At 39.1% G+C, this 23,045-nt stretch overlaps 2 protein-coding genes across 2 annotated transcripts; one reads left to right on the plus strand and one right to left on the minus strand.

Annotated features, from left to right (window-relative positions):
- Positions 1-16,285: 16,285 nt before the first annotated feature.
- spc25 (SPC25 component of NDC80 kinetochore complex) lies at positions 16,286-18,780 on the plus strand. Its single transcript, XM_076263502.1, has 7 exons — positions 16,286-16,393; positions 16,912-17,064; positions 17,171-17,233; positions 17,361-17,507; positions 17,629-17,733; positions 17,819-17,917; positions 18,141-18,780. The coding sequence occupies exons 2-7, from the start codon at positions 16,914-16,916 to the stop codon at positions 18,266-18,268; spliced, it is 693 nt and encodes a 230-aa protein (XP_076119617.1). The 5' UTR covers positions 16,286-16,393; positions 16,912-16,913; the 3' UTR covers positions 18,269-18,780.
- On the minus strand, positions 18,773-22,830 carry nostrin (nitric oxide synthase trafficking). Its single transcript, XM_076263501.1, has 14 exons — positions 22,706-22,830; positions 22,037-22,123; positions 21,839-21,901; positions 21,679-21,760; positions 21,522-21,584; positions 21,252-21,350; positions 21,014-21,139; positions 20,791-20,889; positions 20,570-20,695; positions 19,875-20,156; positions 19,648-19,773; positions 19,315-19,534; positions 19,005-19,085; positions 18,773-18,918 (listed from the first exon to the last, which is right to left on the minus strand). Exons 1-14 carry the CDS (start codon positions 22,723-22,725, stop codon positions 18,782-18,784), a joined length of 1,611 nt encoding a protein of 536 aa, XP_076119616.1. The 5' UTR covers positions 22,726-22,830; the 3' UTR covers positions 18,773-18,781.
- Between the last annotated feature and the right edge of the window lie 215 nt (positions 22,831-23,045).

Here is a 23,045-nt window from a genome sequence, read left to right on the forward strand (position 1 = left end):
GCACTTTCCATGACTCAATAATGTGACATTTTAAGTCTATGGCAGTAATCTACACGTGATGTAGGCCACTCATTACTATGATATGACATAAATCTGATTATATATCTGACAATGTATCTACTTCATTAAGTACAGTGTACAACAACCTAAAAAACTTTTATGATATTGATCTTATTAATATCCCTCCAAAACATTGAGGTTGTCTCTTATTAAAAAGTAATTAATGTCATGAACGACATTGAAAAATGCAAATTCCTTTAATATTTTCATTACCGAAATTGAAATTATCATTACCGAAATTGGCTTTAACTATTGCGGTAATGATAAAGTGCATTGCGGTAATGAGATGACCTAACACAAAAATGCTAATTTTAGATTTAGCTAGCATGACCTAGCTAAAAAATGACCTCCATGACATTGTGGGTTTTATTACCTTATTACTAATCAAATTTGAATTAAGAAAATAGTTTTTTATCACAAAACTATTACTAATTTCGGTAATGAGAATCATTAGTGTTGTGTTTAGACCGTTTTGAGACAAATCATGGAATTTCAACACAAAGACAAAAGGAGACATGCTTACCTTGACGCCATTTTTGATCTTCTGTTATTACTGATGCATGATGGGAAATTCCATTTCATGTTGAAATTCCTATAGGTTTTTATTGCAGTGCTCAAAAGTATTGCGGTAATGAAAACTATGACTGACGACAAAACATTTTTTTTAAATATTATAACCATTATAATGTTAATATTATTGAAACACACATTTTGATGAAGCAATGGACTTAAAACAATATATGTATAACTTTATTTGATTTTAAAGTAAAAGATAAAGATTTTCTTAATGATCAAACACTTGGGATTTGAGCCGGGACACATTGCGGTAATGATAATTTACTCATAAAATGCATAAAAAATACAAAATAACAATAAAATATGGAGAAATTACCTTGTGTGCAAGTTTAAGCACATGTACCTATATTGTTAAATAGTGTAATCAGTGGGTTTTATGGCATATTTGACCATCAAATCCTTAGTACCATAAGATTTTGGGGTTTCGCGAGAATCACCCATATACGCTAGCCAAAACTACTGGTGTGTTATATAATCTGCCTGAGACAAAAACATAGCGCCCATTGGGGTCCGCTACAGTGTGGTTCGATTGGAATGGGATTGACTTATGAATTACAATGGCAGCCCCTCTAGACCTACAGGAGAAGCTGGAATGATATAGCTGCCCAACCCATTTCTTTCTTAATTTGGTGTGGTCTGAAGCCCCCAGGTGAGTTTCTTGCAGAAAGGCTACCATTGCGTTCAGGCTGTGCAGATGGTTAAGCACTTTGTTACATTTAACAGGTGAATTTAAACCCTTGACATTCCAGCTCACAAAGGTGAGCTTACCTCCCTGAGTGGAAGAGCCTGTAGATGTAGCCATAAGACAAAAAGATCAGAATGTCATTATAAAACACGCTGAGAGAGAGCAGCCCTGGAGATATAGGATATGTGATAGGTAGAGACCATATGTGAGAGGGAGAAACAGAGGGAGAGAAGGAGAGAAAAAAAACAATACAAGAAAAAAAAACATACAATCACAGCCAATAGAAACCCAGCAGCTACCCAAACAAGCTGCATTAAGGAACACTTTGATATCTTCCAGAACATCTAGAAGCAACTTCTAATGCTTCGACTAGAACATGTGACAACCATTTATAACAAATATCACAATATGGAAACACTGAAACACAGAATCAATAGCAGTATCAATAGTAAGCAATCAACGTATCCTGAGAACGTAGCATAGGGCCATGTCAATAAGCAATACACATAACATAATCAAGCATAGCCCGTTACCTTAACAGGACACACATCAGGACAGTCCAGTGGTAGCTAGCCTGGCAATTTGCCATCCCCTTGGTACGCTTCGCTTCTACAAGGGTCTGGGATCTCGGCTATTGACGAACGTTTGCAAGCTGGATGCGTGGAAGTTTGAAACGATTGGATCTGATTTCACCCAATCGCTAACGTTTGGCCGTGACGTATGTTATGCCCCAGCTCGATCGTGAAGTAAGCTACACTACAACACTCAGAAATTGCCCACAACAATCATTCCCCACCAAAGCGAACAAGATGGATGTAAATGACCATGCCAGCTTTGCGATACAAATGTAAGAGTTAGTGGAAGAATAGCAAATAACTATTGATAGCAATAAATGTATGGTTAAATTTATAATAATTTAACTTCAAGACTACTTTTAGTTAGCCATGTAACCCTTCATGGTTTTAAACAAAGACCCCATCCCCTCCCCCAATGGAATGCTAATGTGCTGGTTTAAGGCCTATCACTTACACAAGACAAAGGATGCTACCTTGATATAATGTATCCATGTATCATGAAATGTAAATGTATTCATGTCTGGTATCATTTTGATAGTCTCATTACAAGGATTGTAATGATGTGATTGTGAGAATGTTTGGAACATTCTATAAGTGATATTTCTGATATATAAGATATCTCTCCTCATGCTATTCATATAGGTGTGAAGTGGGTGTGAGTAGGTGTGTCTGATACCAAGTGAAGAGCCAACCAAGTGGGATTGTTCTTGGCGCCATTTTGTTCTTTGTTTAAAACATTTAAAAGTAACTAAACTGCAATGTTTGTCAGATCAGATTTTCTAGACTTGGACTAAGGATGTAGCGGAAGAGAGGATAAGTTGGCTACAGGCCAACCTAGGCCTCAGGCCTGGGCTAGGCCTACATAGACCATAGACCTTTTTTTGTACTCTCTCTCAGCTTGTAACATAATAAACCTGATTCCTGAGTTTTTCCTGAAGTTCGCCAGTCTAAGATCAATATTAAGTAATTATTCACCTACAATTACTTTCACTATTCAACAGTAAGGTTGAAGATAACATATTGTAATGCGGATAAGAAGTTAGGAGACGGGGAGGCTGATATATCGTTCCAAAACTCCGGTAGTTTATTTCCTATAGATGTACAGGCTAGTGCACGGGCAACAGGAGGTGTCCACTACAAAATAACAAAATGATCGCTGATAAATCACGGTCTCAATCACTCGTCATTCACACTCGTCGGCCAACAACACAACGCAACACAACTCAGTTGCACGTAATCCACTTCTACTCTGACTAAATTTAGACGTCTTAGAACCCCCTATTCTATTCCCTCCCCTTAGCAATCGCTAACCTATCCATACACCTAAATATTCTCTCCCGGACACCTCCCCCCAATCAAAACACATCAGAACTCATTGACACATTCCATGACACAGGAGGGAGAGGGAGATACAAACACTCGCGCACACACACGCACACGCCGGGAACACAGGGGAAAGCCCAACACAGGGGCAAATAGCCTCGGCGATACAATATCATCACAATTGTCAAAGCTCGATGTGATCATCATTGAAAACACGCCGCTTCATTCATACCGGGTCTGCCGCACATGCTGTAATTTAATATCGAGGCTACTGCGCGATACAAATCAAACGTTTCCCAAATCCCATAGGGAGTAGGGCCACGACATCTTTGCCCGAAATAAAATGTGTTAAACACTCCTTTTGTTCGGAGTTCAGTTCCTGAATATTTGGAAGCGTAGCCAGCACGGACTGAATTGCTTCATTAACTTATGCCATTGCCAAACTCCTCGAGGACTACAATTCAAACACAGCGCAGAATCTCGACGTCGTCTCTCACAACTCCCGCCTCCTGCTCGCTGATTGGCGCGGAGTCGAATCTACCGCTGCGAACGAGGCCAATGGCCGGAATCCCAGGCGGAGTCGTGGAGGGAGATGAAAATCGAGCGGAAGTACGTAGGAAGGCAATTAAGGCCAGGCTAAGTGGTAGCAGGTTCCATAGCAACCTCAGTGGAGTTGCCCAAGGCCAAGGAGTGCTGCTGAACGAAATGTTCAGCTTTAGCCGGATCCTCAAATTTGTGCTGTTCTCCGTTCAGCAGGGTAACCCTCAGATAGCCTGGATGGAAATATCCATAGCCTTTGAATGCAGAATTCCCACGCAGCAGGCGTTTAACTCCTGAGAATGATTCACGCTTCTTAAACTGAACAGCAATGACAGGGAAAATGTGCACTCGCTTTCCGTCGTGTTTCAAAGAATCACCAATAGCCCTGGCCTTGCGAAGTACAGTGGCCCTGTCCCGTTGATAAAGCAGTCTTATGATCACAGGGCGAGGTGCGCTTTCTGCATTCGGTTTGGGACGAAGAGCCCTGTGAGCACGATCAATCAATGGCTCAGACTAAGTCGAGATTTAGAATGTCGCGTATAGCCATGTAGCAAACCATGCAGCTCCCTGCGAAGTCGAACCTTCCACATCCAGGCCAACCACCCTGATATTGTTCCGCCTGGATCTGCTCTCCAGCTCCTCGCATTTGGATTTGAATGACGATACCTCGCTGACCAGGGTATCAACAGTGGTCTGCAGGTCTCTAACTGAATCCCTGCAGAACACAGCAGTGTTTTCAAGTTCACCTAGCCGGGTAGCATGCAAGTCCAATGTTGCCCGCAGAGCCTTATTAGAGGAAGTTAGCTCGTCACGTACTGATGATATTTCCGTCCTCAATGAACCGACCACTGAGTACATTTTTCCAAATATATCTGTCTTCAATAAATTCAGCTGGTCAGTAAAGGTAGCTACATTCAACTGAGTATCCGGCTGGCTAGCATGGCCAAGGACCGATTGTTCCCCTGCATCGTTGTCTTTAGCCGGGCGTTGCTTTGGCATGGTAGGACTGAGTAAAAATGGCGAAACGTCGCAAACAGCTGGTGAATTAAAAGATGGTAGCGACAATTAAGCAAACCGAATGACTTTTGCGCTTATATATTAAACCTGCATTACAGTGTTTGTTGTAAATAAAAAGATAATTTTCACATGTCCATGGAGCTAGCTTCAGTCACGTCTAACCTGCTCCATGACCGGAAGCGGACAAACCTCATTGTCACTTGAGTACAATTTTAAGGGATCTGTACTTTACTGGAGTATCATTTTTGGGGAGTACTCATGAAGTTAATGATAGTTTTTGCTTCAAGTGTTTCAATTAAAAAAATAGAATGTTGTATTTGAAATACATATTTTAAATACATGTATTAGAAATACTGCCCATCCCTGGCAACATGGTAAAAAGATGAAAATGACTTGATTTTACTTGACTTCCTTTTACATCCTCCATTTACATTTTTCATAACTCCATGTAGGACGTTTCTGTACATAAATGTAAGCACTGTGGCAGTAGTAATGCTATATTTAGAAAATGTAGGCTACTCTTGTACTCTTGTTACTCAAGTACTTTTAAAAACAAGTACTTCAGTACTTTTACTTAAGTAGACATCTGACTGTTGTACTTTTACTTGTACTTGAGTAAAATTGAGCAAAGTGTATCTGTACTTTTACTCAAGTAATAAAGCGTACTCTGTCCGCCTCTGTTCAAAGCAAATGCTATCACATCGTCTGTGGACCTGTTTGGCCTATAGGCAAACTGGAGTTGATCTAATGTAGAAGACAGGGAGGATGTAATATGATCTTTAACTAATCGCTCAAAACACTTCATAACAACAGAGGTGAGAGCAACAGGTCAGTAATCATTAAGGCAACTCACTGTTGATTTCTTAGGGACTGGAATGATGGTGTACCTCTTGAAACATGCGGGGATAACAGACTGATGCAGGGAGATATTAAAGATGTCCATAAAGACCTCAGCCAGTTCAGATGCGCAAAGCCTTGAGAACACGACCTGGGATGTTGTCAGGTCCTGGAGCTTTATGTGTATTCACCATTCTAAATGATTTACACACATCTCTTTCAGATAAAGTATATCATACTAAAGAAAACGTTTCACTTCTTGAGTCATACCTCATAATGCATAGTTATTGGAACATGGAAATACACAGTTGGTACTTATAGTCATGTGAAAAAGAAAGTACATCCTCTTTCAAGTCTGTGGTTTTACTTGTCAGAACTAGGGATGTCAAACAATTATTTTTTCTTAATCGCGATGAATCACTGAATTTCAACAATTACAGTAATCACGATTAATCGCATGTTTTTTTTTTTGTATTTTGTATTTCAGAACTGTTTTAAGTCCATATTAGCAATGTAAAGCAATTCTTACCATTGTATCTTGATTGGGACTCAAATAAAAAAATAAAAAAAAATACTTTATGAACTTAACTTTAAGATATGTGTACGATGGAGTATTAGGGCCACGCATGAAGAAAAAAATATATTTTTGCCATGACGAGATTAAAGTCGCCATGTCGGCTTAAATGTGATGTTCAAAAGTAAACTTCATTAGCGGTTTATATTGTATTATTAAAGAGTGTTTTTCATCTAAAGGTTCGAGGCATATTAAGTGCTCTCCCCAATCCCAGACTTTCACATTGCATGTTTGATGCAGTCTAGGCTATTGCTGAATTTCTATGGAGGGACGAATGAAGCTGTCCTCCCGACCAGGCAACCCCATGGATTACACATCTGCCTGTAATCCCGAGGGTGATGGCTGGACCCACATCTCTCTCTATAGCGATGTGAAACATGTGTCCTTTGATGTGGGTCATCTCTGGATCGTCCTGAAGAACCAAACCATCTATGACTGCACTGTCTGAGCACCGCTCTTCCACAGAGGCAGCCCTGCTGCATGAACCCTGCAGCTTCATTACTTAATTCATCACTGCAGCCCATAATTATTTTTACTGTTGCTTCTGGTTTGCTTACAATACAATTGCAATAGCAATACTCATGCTGTGCTTCTGTCAAATTATCCAGTTTGGTTGATTTGTAAAAACACATCTGTTGTGTAGATTGAGTCCTTAGCATATCCTGAAGTTTTTCTTTTCCAATCATTAAAATAATCATGATGAATACTTTCTGTCCTCTTATGATTTTGATGATCAATAAAGCATCAACATAAAGATGACTTTTCACTTATTGAGTAATGCCTAATAATGCATGGTTATTGGAGCATGGTACTTATACATTATTGTGAAATAGAAAGTACACCCTTTTTCAAGTCTGTGGTTTTATGTGTCAGAACATAAAGGTGCTTCTACTGCTAAAGGTGGTTCTACAAAGCTACTAAATCATGGGGTGTAGGCTAGGTGTAGTTTTTCCACACATGGCTCCTGCATTTTAGCTTAATTTATGGTATATAGGCCTAAATCATGTCACAGCAGATGTTTTACATCTGAGGTTGGATTAATATAATTTTAGAACATGGATGAGATTATCTTTTTTTTTTAAATTAGGCTATCCTGATACTGAAAGAGGGTGTAGTAGGCTACTTTCTTTTTCACATGACTGTATGGGATCTTCACTGTATAAATCAGCTATTTCTCCTCCTGACCTTTTGTTTTTGAAATATAATTCTAACTTTATCTGATGTTGTTGAAGTCATCGGGAAGACCTTCCAGAATTAAGGGTTTCTCTTCCATACATGTAGTCTAATTTTAGAAACAACGCTATGCGCTCAAGATCTAATCTGTGTAGAGTTTGAGTAAATCAAAGGTAGGCTAGCTCTTCTTGTGTGGCGATGTAGGCTTGTCTCACAAGTCCAATGAAATAATAATAATAATAATAATAATAATAATAATAATAATAATAATAATAATAATAAAGCTTAGAGTTACCCTAGGGATAACCCATGCGTCTACACAGGCACGTTTAACCATGTATAACTCAATACTAATGTAACAATGCACTTTTGTCGTAATTTATAGACAAACTGATGCAAACTTAACTCATTCTCCTCAGTGAAATGCATTCAACCACCACTAGATGTCGAAGAACTGCCTGCACCCTGCACCCACTGATCTATAAAGAACACTGGATAGACTATCCCATTGTTGCCGCCCCATCAACAATGAAGCCAATGGAATCGGAACACCGCCGCCATATTGGGACCACTGCACTGTAGAAAATGATAGGCTTACAGTAGAAATGCATGAAAAAAGTGAGGCAACTTAATTACTCGAAAATATTAGGGGGGAAATATAAACCTATTATTTTTAAATATATAGTCTTTAAAAAATCATGGGCATTTACTTAAATTATTCATCTATACTAAAATGTGTAAAATATCTCAATACAATTAACGTAGCCTATTCAAAGGAAATTTCACTCCGGAGGGCTGTTTTAAGGTCGAAAGGTGAAACAGCATATTGCTCGACGTCAGTAGCCTATGCCTCGATCTAAATGTAGGTTGCAGAACGTTACAAATGAACATTACAGCCTCACATTTGGTGCTTAATAGGCTATGCTGTTACGGCTTCGTGTTTTCCCCTTACAGTGTGACAGAGTGGCATATTACCCGACATTACCTTATCCATTGGTAGGCTACATTTTTAAATAGTGAAAACACCGTTATAATCACCCACTTTCGATATTGGCGCTTAGTCGGTAGGCCTATCTTTAGTTTTAACTTGACGTGAAGTCATAATCCCATAGCTCGAATCTGCCCATTTCTTTCCAACTTAACCAAGTCATCCCAAACATTTGCACAGACATATATTGTCGAGCACGTAGCAGAGTTTATATTCTCCTGCTGTCTCGATTCGTTTGTAGGCTAATAGAGTAGGCCTATATGTTCTCTACTAATCAAAACTGCAGGTGTCTATACCAGTGGTTCCCAAACTTTTAATAGGCATGTACCCCCTGAGACATTATGAAGTTTTTTTTTAATTGTTTTATTAATATTTATTTTGATCAATTTTGTCGAGAATAGTGAATAGGATCATAAACATATGATACAAATCTCATCAATAGTCTACAAATGTGCTGAATATAATGATTTTAAATAGATCTGCACCTAGGCTATCTCACACACACTCGTCTTGTTGAATGCAGTGATCTTATCGGCTAGGTGCTTGTCTTTGCCTTGTAACTGGAGATTTAACTCATTGAGCTTTCCAAATATATCGCTAAGATAGGCCAGCTTCGTCAAGAAATGTTCATTAGTGAACGTGCTTGCAGATTCAAACATGCGCTAATTCCTCCAAGAAGAGGCGACTCGGAGCTCAAACACGCGACAGCACTTTACCTCGGGAAAGCCTCGCTGTGAAACAGTAGCCTACAGCCTTTTGGTCAGCTCCCATCTCCTCTCAAAGTGCGGAGAATAGACACGCTTTTAAGGGTCGGGTCTTGATGAAATTCACCACTCTCACAACCTCGTTCAAAATCTCATTCAGGTCGGGACTAACTAAGCTGCCTTGACACGAGCGCTTCCCTATGAATAACACAGTGCGTCCATTGCGCATCAGGTGCTACCTGGGCCTAGGCTACAGATAAAAAAATAAATTAAAAAAAACTCACGTCAGTTCGCGCCCCACCTGGCATGTCTCCGCGACCCACAGTTTGAGAAACGCCGTTTTACCCTCCATGTCTCCACTCTCGGATATTTTGTTAATGCGGAGAAAATACGTTTTTAATGTGGGGTAGGCTACGCGTACCCCAGTTTGACAACCGTGGGTCTATACTATGAGAATGCAGCTGCCATTGAAACGTTCTTTCTCAACAGTGAGTTGTTAAATTATGTCTTGACTCTTTATAAACAAACCTCAAATCAAAAGTGAAATGTGGAGTCAGTTCTTTAATGACAAGGCCGTTCTCTATTCACTCTACGCACGCAGCACAGCCTACCAGGAGAAACAACAATTCATATCAATTAATATTAATTAATTAATTATCAAATAATATTAGGCCTATAGATCAGTCCTACAGTACAATTGCAAGCGACCATATGCCACAGCGGGCACAGGTTATTAACGTCCTCATTCTCCTACCTTAAAACTTTATGCTATCCTCGAACTCGTCTGCTGCCCAAACATTAAGCCAAGAACCGTTCTCTGCCTCCTTTTTTGTATTTTCTATCCTCCGTTAATGTTCTTTTTTTCTAGCTACCAGATTTGTTAACAGACATTTCCCCCTAGTTTAGCCTACCGAGAACATCTCTTGATCTCACTTGATACTTGCAGATGGGCTAACGTAGCCTAGGCTACTAGCCTATTCCCCACTGGGGATGGGAAACTTTTGATACATTTTTTTAAAATAAATCGTTATCAGCCATCTGTAACAAGCAACGTGCTGCTTGCGAGAGCTGGCCTTGCACGCATCTTCTCTGATCTGAATCGGCCTAATCATAGGCTATGATGGACACTGCAATCAATGACAATCATGTTTTCAATTTAATAAAAATTGATTACGAAATCATACTGCAAAATAAGGCTATATCACCCGGGGAAAGAATGCAGGCAGAAAAGCGACGGGACTACGTCCGGAAGAAGTTGATAATTGTTCAAAACCCCAATGTAGGCTAGCCTATGATATGACAAAACTATTTGTATTTGTAAGAGCTATTGCATACTGAAATATAGATATGGGCCTATTAACATTGTTTGTCTCCCCCCTCCATGCTAGGTCGATCGCAGAAATAAAAAAAATTGTGAAAAAACCTATAGAAATAAATAGGATACTGGTCTCTTTGAATGGAGACCTCTGTCTGTTTTATATACATGATTATAGCATTATTCATATTATTATCACGCCCACTAAACTTCTTCCAGACAGGCTACATTGACAACATTAAAAGCCTACAGTGATTTTCTCCGTGGGTGCAGCACACAGTAGCCTATAGCTAGATCATTTTGGTGAGGTTTCAGAACGGAGCAGCGTAGTTCGGACTCGCAAGTGGTCCCAATATGGCCGCCGCGCCGATTTCACGGAGGCTTCAGGTTTGTGACGTAGTTGCGCTATCCAGTGTTCTTTATAGATCAGTGCCTGCACCCCATAATAACAATAAAATGAATCATGGGAAAGCATGAGCTAGGCTATACCATTTTCAATTCGGAATTTGTGTAGCCTAACGTATATTGGGATCTACAGGTATACACGTAAAATATAAGTCAAATTGAAAATATGTGAAATAACTCATGGCATACTATAATGTTAATGATAAACACAAACATGATTAAATACGCGTTTAACAACTAAATAAAACATGGAATGTCGTCATAGGTCGGGAGACGACGTCGACCGGAAGTGTTTGGAAGCAAGCGAGTGGAGTGCGAAGTGGCGGTTTGTTTGTATCTCCAAGAGATATTTTCTTTGCTTTTTTCGTTTGTTGTTTGTTTTGGTTTGTTTTGTTTATTTTTATTTGGCGGTTTGGCATAATCTGATTTGTGACTGGGTCTGGATAGTATAATGGAGGATGATGATGGGAGTGAGGATTGGTTAAAAGGTCTAGAAGATTGGAAAAGTCAAGGTTATGTACACGGTAGAGGGAGAGGAGGAAACAATACTAGGTCTAATGGGGCTGAGGGAATGGGGAAAGGACCATCGAAGAGGAGTATTGAAGATGTATCTGATGAAGTAGGTAGAGATGTGAGAAGGAAGTTAAATCAGGAAGATGATTTGAAAGTAGTCGTTAAATTTAAAGAGGGGCATGATATAAACGAAATTGGTTTGTTTTCATTGACGAGTGGATTGAAAAAGGCTGTAGGAGACATAGAAATGGCAAAGGTGTTACGGGATGGCAGATTACTAATTAAATGCAGGAACATTGAGCAAAGAGAGAAGGCTATGAGATTACAGTCGGTGTGTAAGAAAGAAGTGAGCGAAGTACGAAGCTTTGTAGGTATAAGAACAAAGGGAGTGATAACAGGTATACCGATTGGGGAAAAATTGGACGATCTTAAAAAGAACATTAAGGGAGGAACTGTAGTGGATATAAAAAGATTTAAAGCAAACCGTAATGGAGAGAAAGTAGATAGCACTACAGTACTTTTGGAGTTCAAAGAGCAAGTGTTGCCAGATAAAGTAATGGTGGGCTATTTGAGTTTCAGGGTGCGGGAGTACATCCCTCCACCAACTCGATGCTATAAATGCCAAAGGTATGGTCATATAGCAAATGTTTGCAAAGGGAAATTAAGATGTGGGAAGTGTGGAGGAGAGCATGAATATGGGAAATGTGGAGAGGGGGTTGAGAGGAGATGTTGTAACTGTGGTGGGGATCATACGGCTGCGTATGGGGGATGTCCTGTAAGCAAAAGGGCAGTGGTGGTGCAGCAGATACGGACAACACAAAAAATTACATATGCTGAGGCTGTAAAGGTCGTCAATATGGAAAGGAAAGAGACACAGGAGATACCTGCAACACAAGGTGGTGCTGAATGCAGAAGGCCAAAGGAGGATGTGATAAGCTCAGAGAAATTGATACTGTTCATTGCGTACGTGGTTAATTGTTCTGATCAAGCTAAAACGAGAACTGAGAAAATAAAAATAATTGTTAAAGCTGCTGCAAAATTCTTGAATGTGGATAATTTATCATGGGAAAAAATACAAGCTGATCTTATGCAGGGTGAAACAAATGATCCATCATTAACACCTCTAAGAACTTATTGATTTTACAGTGGAATGCAAGAAGTCTTATAGCAAATGGGCAGGAGTTAAAAGGTTTTATTAATAATTTAGAGGTTAAGCCAGATGTAATTTGCATTCAGGAGACATGGCTTAAACAGTCATTAGATTTTGTTATAAAGGGGTACATAAGTATTAGAAGGGATAGAGTGGAGGGAAGTGGTGGAGGGTGTGCAACATTTGTTAAAAGAGGGATGCAGTTTAGAGAGGTTAAGAAGGGTGTGGATTTAGAATATATTGTAATAGAAATATGGACAGATAGTGGTAGTATGGGTATCATTAATTTTTACAATCCATGCAGACAACTAGAAGATGAGAATCTGGATGAAATGTGGGATAACTTAAATGGTAAAGGTATTTGGTGTGGTGATTTTAATGCACACAGTACTCTTTGGGGGGATAGGGATGATTCTAATGGAAAAGTGATTGAGGAATATTTGGGTGAGAAGGGGCTAGTATGCTTGAATGATGGCTCAGGTACGAGAATAGATATAGCTAGGGGATATGAATCTGCAATAGATCTGACTTTGGCTACAAAGACAGTAGCTGATAAATGTAGCTGGGAAGTATTGAGGGAAAGTACTATAGGCAGTGACCATTTTTCAATTGCAATTAAGGTAGGAGTGGAGGTGATAAGAGAGAGTGTAATGAGGGAAGGTAGGTGGATGTTAGAAAGAGCTGATTGGGACACATTTAGAGAGTTCAGTGAATACAGATTGGTGGGTGTAAATAAGGATCAAAGTGTTGAGAATTTATGTAGGGAAATCAGCAGCAGCGTAGTAGATGCAGCAGAAGTAGCTGTACCTAAAACTAAGAATAAAAATGTCACCAGAATTGTACCTTGGTGGTCTAAGGATTGCAGTGAGAGTATAAAGCATAGAAATAGAGCCTTTAGAATTTTGAAAAGGTCACACAACTTTCAGAAAATGATTGAATACAAAAGATTGCAAGCAATAGTGAGACAGACAATAAGGAAGGCAAAAAAAATATACTGGGAAAAGTTTTGTGATTCTATTGGTAGAACTACACCAATACAACAAGTGTGGGGTATGATAAAGAAAATGAGGGGTAATGGGAGAGAATATGAGTATCCAATAATGATGGATGATAACAGGATTATTACTAATAGTAGAGACAAGGCTGAAGTTATAGCAAAGACATTAGTAAAGGTACATAGTGAAGCAAATTTAGATCAGATAGAAAGGGAAGGAAGAGAAGCTACTAAACTAAGATATAGTGCTGAGTTGGATAATGATAATGAGGAAGGTGGTGTGATGGAGGTTCTATTTACAATGAAGGAACTGAATTGTGCTTTGAAGAAGGTGGGTAAATCTACACCAGGGAATGACAAGGTTTGCTATGCAATGATAGAAAATCTAACTGATAAAGGTAAGGAAGTAATATTGGCTCTTTTTAATAAAATATGGGTAGAAGGGGTAATCCCTTGCACTTGGAAGGAATCAATTATTATTCCTATTAGGAAACCTGGCAAAGACGCTAAATTGCCTAGTAGTTATAGGCCTATTGCACTGACATCTCAGTTGGGTAAGACCATGGAACGAATGGTAAATGATAGATTAGTATTCTATTTAGAAACTAAAGATGCATTAAGGAATTACCAGAGTGGTTTTAGGAAAGGTAGGGGGACCATGGACCCAACTGTGTTACTTGAAGATGACATAAGAAAAGCTCAGGTAAACAAAGAAACAGTTTTAGCTATATTTTTTGATATAGAGAAAGCATATGACATGATGTGGAAGGAGGGGCTTCTTATCAAATTATATCAGTTGGGAGTAAAGGGGAGAGGGTTTGCGTGGGTAAAATCCTTTTTATCTGGGAGGAAAATTAGAGTTAAAGTAAATGGGGTTTTGAGTGAGGTATATGAGGTAGACAATGGTACTCCTCAAGGGAGTATTATTAGCCCATTACTTTTTTCAGTAATGATAAATGAGATATTTATAAATGTAGAAAGGTCTATTGGTGTAGCTTTATTTGCAGATGATGGAGCAATGTGGAAAAGGGGAAGAAATGTCAATCACATTGTAAATAAGATACAACAAGCAGTGGATACAGTACACACATGGACAATTGAATGGGGATTCAGGATATCTGTGGAAAAAACTAAGGTCATTTTCTTCACAAGGAAGAAAATAAGTCAGGAGTTACAGATTCAAATATCAGGTAAGGAATTGGAAAGAGTAGAGAGCTTTAAATATCTAGGTATATGGTTTGACAAAAGATTAACATGGGCAGTTCATATTCAGAAGATGGTAGAAAAGTGTAAAAAGGTATTGAATGTAATGAGGTGTTTGCATGGGGTGGAATGGGGTGCAACTAGGAGTGCTATGCATACAATATATATTGGACTGATTAGATCAGTTTTTGATTATGGGTGTGTTGTATATGGGTCTGCTGCTAAGACAGCTTTAAATAAACTAGACAGAGTGCAGAGTCGAGGTTTAAGACTATGTTGTGGAGCCATGAAGACAACTCCAGTGGCAGCCATCCAAGTAGAGATGGGGGAGTTGCCTTTAGATCTCAGAAGGGACCAGCTTAGCCTGGTTTTTTGGGCAAACCTTAAAGGTCATAGGGAAGACCATTTTAGTCAATCTACATTGTTAGAGTGTCAAGAGAGACAGAATGGTACAAAAAGTAGTTTTGGGTGGACTATTAAACAGAAAATAAATGAGATGGAAATAGCCTTGTTGGATATAAGTCCTACAGTAGTGTTTTCAAGAGTTCCTTTATGGACTCTTGAAGATCTTTCAGTTGATCTCAGTCTTTTGGAAGAAACTAAGAATGGGGATATAGATAGTAATATGGTGCAGGGGTATTTAATTGAAAGATATGGGGATAGGATTATAATGTACACAGATGGGTCCAAAAGGGATGGGAGAGTGGGGGTGGCTTTTGTTATTCCAAAATTAAAAGTAGCAACACAAAATAGAATTAATGATAATTTAGCAGTCTATACAGCAGAACTAATTGCTATTTTAATGGCGCTCTCTTGGGCTGAGAGTAACAGGCCAAGAAGTTTAGTAATTGCTTCAGACTCAGCGTCAGCTCTGATGAGTATTCAGAACATAAATTCACAATCTAGACAAGACATTGTTATAGAAATTGTTCAAATGGCTAGTACATTAATTAAAACTGGAGTCAATGTTGGACTTGTATGGGTACCTGCCCATAAAGGAGTAACAGGGAATGAGTTGGCTGATAAGTATGCAAAAAAGGCAACAGAAATGGAGTATATAAGTTTAAGCATTAAGTATAGTAAAGCAGAGGTGAAATCAATCATTAAAGGAAAGATAAAGGAGAAGTGGCAAGTATTGTGGGATAATGGTCAGACTGGTAGGAGACTATATAATATCCAAAAAAGAGTGGGGGTGAGTAGAAGTACTTGCAGAAATACACAGGAGGAGAACATCATTTCAAGAATGAGATTTGGGCACACAGGCTTAAACAGTACATTATTTTTAATGAAAAAACATGCTGATGGGAGGTGTAGTGTATGTAACACACAGGATACCATAGAACATGCTATTGAAGAATGTACTAGATATAGTAATGAGAGACAACAGTTAATCCAGCAGCTAGAAGATGAAGAGATACCTTTGAAAGTAAGGGATATTTTGCTAAGGAATTCTGGTGATTTTTGTTTTGGGTTTTTATTTTCCTTTTTTAGAAGAACAGGTTTAATAAAGATAATTTAAGTGTAGGGAAATAATTTATTCAGACCCACACTCCATTTCAGAAGGTGGCGGTAATGCAACCAGACGTTGTTTGCCAACCGCCATAAAAACAAGAAGAAGAAGAAGAAGAAGAAATAAAACATGGATCCACCTGAAACGTCATTTCCGTTTATGTGGGGTTTTTTCTCTAAGCGCGAGTTTTTAAAATTTTGTCTCCCCGTTAACTTGGCATTATAAACCTTTTTGGGAAACTTTTCGTAAAGGTAATATCATATTTCTGTTACTGTTAATATCACAACCAGTAATATATTAGATTTAGTAGACAACGTAACTGCGAATCCAACACTTTTCTGTCAGCTAGCGTTAACTAGCTAGCAGTTAGCGAGCAAGATATTTTAGCTGTAAGGATGCCTAACCTCAAAGTAAACAAATTGCTTAGAGTTCACATGTTTATGTGTTGCCAGAAACAGATTGTTTTCTAATCCATAAAATGTTATTACGAAGCAAATGAAATGAAAGATACGTGTAAACGGTCGCTAATATTAGCCTAATGGATCATATACTGTAGTGTAGTCTATGTAATGGATGGTCAGCTAAACGATTTAGCTAAACGTTCACAAAGCCAAGTAGCCGTGCAGTAATCAAAGTCACTATATTCAGACTGATTTGTTGTTGTGAGTTAGCTTTAAGCACTGACCTATTTATGTTCTTAACCTATCGAAATATCTGTAATCCCTTGTTGTCCTCTTGTGGATAAGCCATGCTATTTTGTTTATCGCAGATATGGCATCCATAAATGATGCAGATGCTGTGGAGTGTTTCACTAATATGCTGGAAGAGATCCGCACCAAGCTGATTTCTCAGGTTGTTGGAATGGTTGATACCGAGACAGACCTGCACTACTCACACAGACAGTCTGTAAAAGCTGGTTTTGGTATGTAGCATCTAGTTTTTTCCCCATTTACCTACAACAGCAAGTTATGTGTATTATCTGCACCAAGTCAATGCGACAGATTGACTCAATAAAAATACTTTCACAGAGTCGTGCTTGAAGAAATGCAAGGATGAAACGCTGTTCGAAACTATTGAGGTGTACGAAAAAAGTAAGTTTGAAATGCTTTTATGATTTGTAGCTTTTATAATTTGTTGTAATTAGTTCATTTAACACTGTGAATCCAGTAATCTGACAATATGAATCGAGTTATTGCTTTACCTCTTTGGCCCATGAAGATTTAGCTCAAAGGAGTGCCATTCTCAAGGAGAAGAGTAGGGAGTTGCCAGAAGTAATTTCTGAGACTGAGGAGAAGATCCTGATCAAGGAGAGCCTTCTACAGAAGATTGACAGGTTGAAGAAAGAGCAATCAAAGCACAAAGATTGTAAGCATTATGTCTATCACAAAATGAATGTGGCATTGACTTGGCGATGTGCTATACAACTTCTATAAAACTATCTCGACTAACTTCCAAAGCATGTTTTGTCTCCTATTTACCTTTTAAGTGATTGTTGCACAAAACAAAGCCAACAAAGACAGACTGAAAAACCTACACAAGATGAAACAGGTGTTCCAGGATTGTTTGAAAGTGGAGATCAGGAAGATTCAAGGTAAAAATGCACCAACAACAGTAATCCCTTGGCACAATGTGTCTCTATTTGCACCCAAATGCATTCACACGTGTGTTGTGTCTAGGTGAGAAGCTGCAGTTTGTCTTCAGAAACTTGGACCACAGTGATCCAGAAAGCGCCTACACTTTCATGCTGCAGATTAACGAAGAGGGGGCGTACCAGAGTATGTACACTAACCATGATGTCACATTTTCTTACTTGTTAATGAATACATGTGAACGCAGCCATTAGAGCATCACCACATTTTAACTCAAAGAAAGTTTGCAGTTCAATGTGACGGGCATGTTTTCAAGTCTGGTAAAATTCTAATGGGTGTTTGTGTGTGTGTGTGTGTGTGTGTGTGTGTGTGTGTGTGTGTGTGTGTGCATGTGCGCGCACCATCTCAGTTGAGTCCTGCAGTCCACCCCTGGAGTGTATGCCTCAGCTGGAGCAGAGGCTGAAGGAGACCAACAACTTCTCTGCATTTCTCGCCAACGTCAGGAAAGAATTTAAAGCTCTGATCCCAGAGAAATGAATCACAGAAGTATCATCCAGCGAGGTGTGCTGACCTAAAATTGCTGAACTACCTTTTCACCTACCAGTAAACAAATTAATGTTCACATTCATTAATGAAACCTTCTTAAACAAATAGACAGGTTTCATATTTTTTTTAAAAGAAAATGTTTAATACTGACACATGAAAATTGGCATTAAAACAATGTCTTCACACTGAAATACTATTAAGTACATCTACGAAAAAAGAACTGCTTTTAAATATTGGGCTATTGCCAGCTTTCTAAACAAGTCTTTCATTTCCATTAGGTTTAAATAACTCAACATAGCAAGAACATTATTTTGTTATGATTATAAGATCATTTTGGTTAATCATTCAGTAGGGTTGAAACTTGTCTTATTCTCTGTCAAGTTGAAGTTGCCATTTCATTTCATTGAGGTAATTAATCTATTTTTCCTTTTATTTAGTATGATGCTGTATTCTAGACACGACATGACATTTGTACAATAAAGTCTCCATCCTTTTGTCCCTGCCCTAAGCTTCAGAAGACATGCCATCATTTAACACAGGAAGCTCTTCCACATAAGTTGCTGGGAAATGACCTCTCTGTCCATTTAGAGCCCCATACCACCAGCCGTTGTCATCTTTCTCAAAAATGTCAAGGAGATCCCCTAGGAACAAAACACACACATCATTAAAATAGTACAAGGTGACTGTGATATAGGTGTGAGAAGCAATGTTCATCCAACATGTTTACCTTCCTTCATGTTCAGCTCATCTTCTCTATCTGAGGTGAAGTCATAGAGAGCCCTGCATTGACCCAGACTCTGAGCTTCTCCTGGGAATAAAATAATCAATGCTGCAAGGTCAAAGTGCTGGAAAAGTCATTCTGATCTTATAGATAGGGATCCTCTACAGACACATTGAAGTGTAAGTATTTACAGATCTCTAGACAACATTACCGTACATATGCACACAGTGAATAAGGATCACAGTATAGTTAAATACAGTATAAAATACTACTTTATTATGACACATGGAAAGCTGTGTATTCTCATCTGATTTACTGTTTCCATTGAGTTCCCTGCTGGGCTGAAGTCCACTCTCCTGAGTTGGGGTGTTGGATTCTGCCTCGGTCTGGTCAGAGGCAGACTGTGACTCCTGTGGTGGTGAGCTTTTAGCAGGACCCTTATAAATGATGGATCTTCTCAGAGACTGTCGTGAACGAAGTGATGTGGTTTTGATCCTCACAGGACGAGACAGCTTCACAATGCTGTGCTCACAGTCCTATGGGTGCGCAAACGACACAATAGTAGACATTCTTTTTTCCACTCAGCTGAAGTGGTTGACATTTTGTGGTCATTACTGGTTAACCAAAGTCATGATTGAAGTATTCTTACCTTATCCTTCCATTTAGTGATGCTGTCGCTGAATCTGTGCAGTGTTTTGGGTTTTCCCTCTATTTCAGCCACTGTTACAGAGAGCTTGCAGTGTGTCGCTACTAAAAGGTCCAGTTTCAATGTGATCTTCAAAGAGATGATTAAAACAGGTTATGCAACAGGTAATAAGTAACTGAACAGTAATTACTAAATTCAGCTTGTAATACAGGAATACTGATTAATCGTACTTCATCAAGTAGCTGCTCTGTTTCTTCCATGTTTTTCTTGTTTGAGAATGATGGGTTCTCATTGTATGTGTTCAGCATTTTCTCCAGAGCTAAAATACATATTACAACATTTTCATTGATGATGCTACAACACCTTTGAGAGGCAAGCATGTCTTCCATCTGTTTGGACTTGCCTTCATGGTCTTTCTTTGTTTTTGCAACATAGTCCTCTAGTCGTTGCAGTTTGTTCTTTAATGCCTCTTTACGTCTCTCTCGTCCCATCACAGTCTTGCTATCCTCCTCCTAATCAACACGTGAGAGAACAGGATTAGACACAACTGTTCATTAACAGATATGATGACAGTATGCTACATCTGAATACTCTGTCTACCCCCTACTAATGTTTGGCATTGGATTGTGTACACAAATGTGTTCTCTACGGTCTGAAAGGAAAGAGCACATATTTGTGTAGAACATAAACATACTGTAACTGCAAGTTATCTGGCTTGAATTCAAAGCTGTGACCTTCAACAGACACTATGACAATATTCGTCTTCTCTCCCCTTTTTATGCAGCTTTTTATGAGTTGCGTTTACAGTTCTGCACAAATCACCCAGATAGCCTAGTCTAGGAATGTTCCTTTTTCTTCAGGAATAAACAAAACAGTCTGTTTCCTGAACTTTTCACTGAGCAGACATTTGGACAAGGGGCCTCACAAAATAGTCGGCCATTAAAAACTCGGCTTTGTTGTCCTCTGCAGTAACGCTTGTTTGGTCCACCAAGCTCTGCAGGTCCTTGTCCATGTCCACGGTCCTGACAGTTTGCTCGATTTGCTTTTGACACTGTAAAGGAAAGGACATTGCTATAACATTCACTTCCTGTCAGAGTATGGATTTCCAAAAAGGCTTCGGATTCAAGAGACATCAGAAATTCTCACATGCAGGAGAGTCTGTCCAAAGCTGGACATGTACAGGCCATACTTGTTTAAGATGTTGCAGAGAATTTCTATCCGTTGTTTCTCAAGCTCCTGAATTATCTATAATAAACAGAGAAATAGTTTGATATTTTATCCCAATGGAACTATTAGCTCTGGGTATAATGTTAAGACTAAGTATGATTAATCTCAATAACTCTAAAGTGTGTGCAATTTGTCCACTGACCTGGTAGCAGTTCTTAAGTGTGTTCTCCCATTTCAGGCGCATCTGGTGGCCCTCCATGTTGATGTTAAAGTACTCCTCATCAACCTTGGCCTGTAGCTCTGCTGATTTTGTCAGTCTGTTGAGCATCTGGCAGATGAAAACACCATCACTCAGGGATCAAACTACAAACTGATTATGCAGCTGAAAACCAACCATTTTGTCAAACTTGGACTAGAACAGTGACTTAGAGCCAAAAAACCTTTTGCTTTTCCTTCTCTGTGCAGATCTGTTTATTGTTCTCCACAAAGCTGAACAGGGCCTCATGCTCCCGCGTTAGAGCCGTCAGTTTCTTTTTCACCTGTGAGGATGTGACATAAATGTGTTATCAGGAAGTATCAGGAAACAAGGTGCTCTTAGAGAAGATGAAGAGATTACTAATACAGATGCGTGTCATAGATCAGAAAGTAGCTGTACATGTTCGGGTAAACATATTCTAACCTTAAATAGAGGCTACAGACAATGTACTAACTTTTAGTTGTTCATTCCAGTTTGTGATGACAAGTTTCCCAGTTTTATCTATGGCACCGTCAAGCTGCATTAAAAGGAATTGTAGTAAGAGACCCATGTGTGTAACCTTGCGGTTAGCAGAACAAATAGTCAGAAGAAAGTACAACTGAATTACACACTGGCCTCTTCCTTTTGGTGTGCTCATCAAGAATCTGGCGAATCTCCAGAATAGCGTCTTGCTGAAGAGCATTGCCCAGAGTTCTGTGGAAACAACACTCAAATAGTCTGTTACAAAAATTACAAAAGCAAACACTGAGAGTCTGAAAAGTAAAGACTTACCTATGTATGTCTGCAGTGGAGAACATTTCATTGGAGACTTGAGACCACGCATGGTATGTTGTGCTTAGAAAAAAAGAAACGATCATTTATCCATCATAAAAGCAATTGGAATGGATTTTCACTCTTGCATCAAACCCCGAGGGATTAGAGAAGTTACTCTTTGTGTTTGTAAGCTCCATTGTGGGACTGAGTAGTTACCTATTGCTGGACATCTCCTTAGAGGCTCTGATGAGCTTGCCAGCAAGTTTCTGCATTCCTTTTGCATAGTTAATCTCCAACTCAGACCTGCAATTAAAGTAACACGTCACATTCAAAAGGGCCACATTACATCACTGTATAAACAAAGGCAAGTCTCAAGTAATGATTTTCACAAGACCCTTGGGCACACATACACACAACAGGTTTTATGACTCAGCAATGTCTTTCAAAATATCTGTTCTCTCTATCAGGCCCATCACAAACTAATTCAGAGGCCGCGTGCGCAGGATCATTTGCATAGCGCCTGCAAACTAAACAACACTGTTACCCGGTGGTTGTTCTATTTAACCTTGTAGCCAGATGGCTCCTCTGCAGTGCTGAGGTTAAGATGCGACAGAATGTGCGTCAAGATTCAAGGGGAAGTTGTGAAGTAGGCTATTACTTTTTGTGGTAACCTTCCATTCGCCATGTAGTGAGTGAAAGAATAACTTGAATTGATCACTGAAGGCACATCTGGTGTTTATGGCCTCAAAGTACAATACAAACCATTTCAGGCTTTTTGGTTTCATTTGGCCATGTCCTCTCAAACCAAATAGCTTTGGCCAATCTTGTTAAAACATTGACTATCTCTGGGATAGTGACCTCCAAGAAAAGTAAATGACAAGGCACCTTTGCTGAAAGACTGTCATGAGTTCTTTGCAGAAATATTCTCCATTCTTGGAAAACCTCTTCAGGTCCTGGTACAGCGAGTTGTACTACAAAACACATATTACAATAATCAGGCGGTTTGTCTTTAAATAGTCACTTGTTTCACTTTAAATAGTCATTTTAAGAGAACCCATTTACATTGAATTGAGTGCTTCAGCGTCCAGCTGTGCCATTGTAACTTTGAGCTTAACACTTATGCTCTTAACCTTTTCATGACCAGACTATGACTGAGCAGCAGTGAAAGAGGCTTATTTTAAAATACAGTGAGGTAGAGAGAGAGAGGGAAATGGCGAGACACTCA

This window comes from Alosa pseudoharengus, unplaced genomic scaffold, assembly GCF_046254945.1.
Source record: "Alosa pseudoharengus isolate Yale_2024_CS ecotype anadromous, Long Island Sound unplaced genomic scaffold, YU_APseudo_1.1 YU_APseudo_1.1_scf_3, whole genome shotgun sequence".
Classification (NCBI taxonomy): Eukaryota; Metazoa; Chordata; class Actinopteri; order Clupeiformes; family Clupeidae; genus Alosa; species Alosa pseudoharengus.

Excerpts from the sequence above, each read along its gene's own strand:
- spc25 (XM_076263502.1), top strand. The coding sequence starts at position 16,914 with ATGGCATCCATAAATGATGCAGATGCTGTGGAGTGTTTCACTAATATG. Across the intron at positions 17,234-17,360 it reads TATTGAGGTGTACGAAAAAA|ATTTAGCTCAAAGGAGTGCC; the intron begins GTAAGTTTGAAA and ends TGGCCCATGAAG. Across the intron at positions 17,508-17,628 it reads GCAATCAAAGCACAAAGATT|TGATTGTTGCACAAAACAAA; the intron begins GTAAGCATTATG and ends TTACCTTTTAAG.
- nostrin (XM_076263501.1), bottom strand. The coding sequence starts at position 22,725 with ATGACAGTCTTTCAGCAAAG. Across the intron at positions 21,902-22,036 it reads AAGGAGATGTCCAGCAATAG|CACAACATACCATGCGTGGT; the intron begins GTAACTACTCAG and ends TTTTTTTCTAAG. Across the intron at positions 20,890-21,013 it reads CACTTAAGAACTGCTACCAG|ATAATTCAGGAGCTTGAGAA; the intron begins GTCAGTGGACAA and ends TGTTTATTATAG.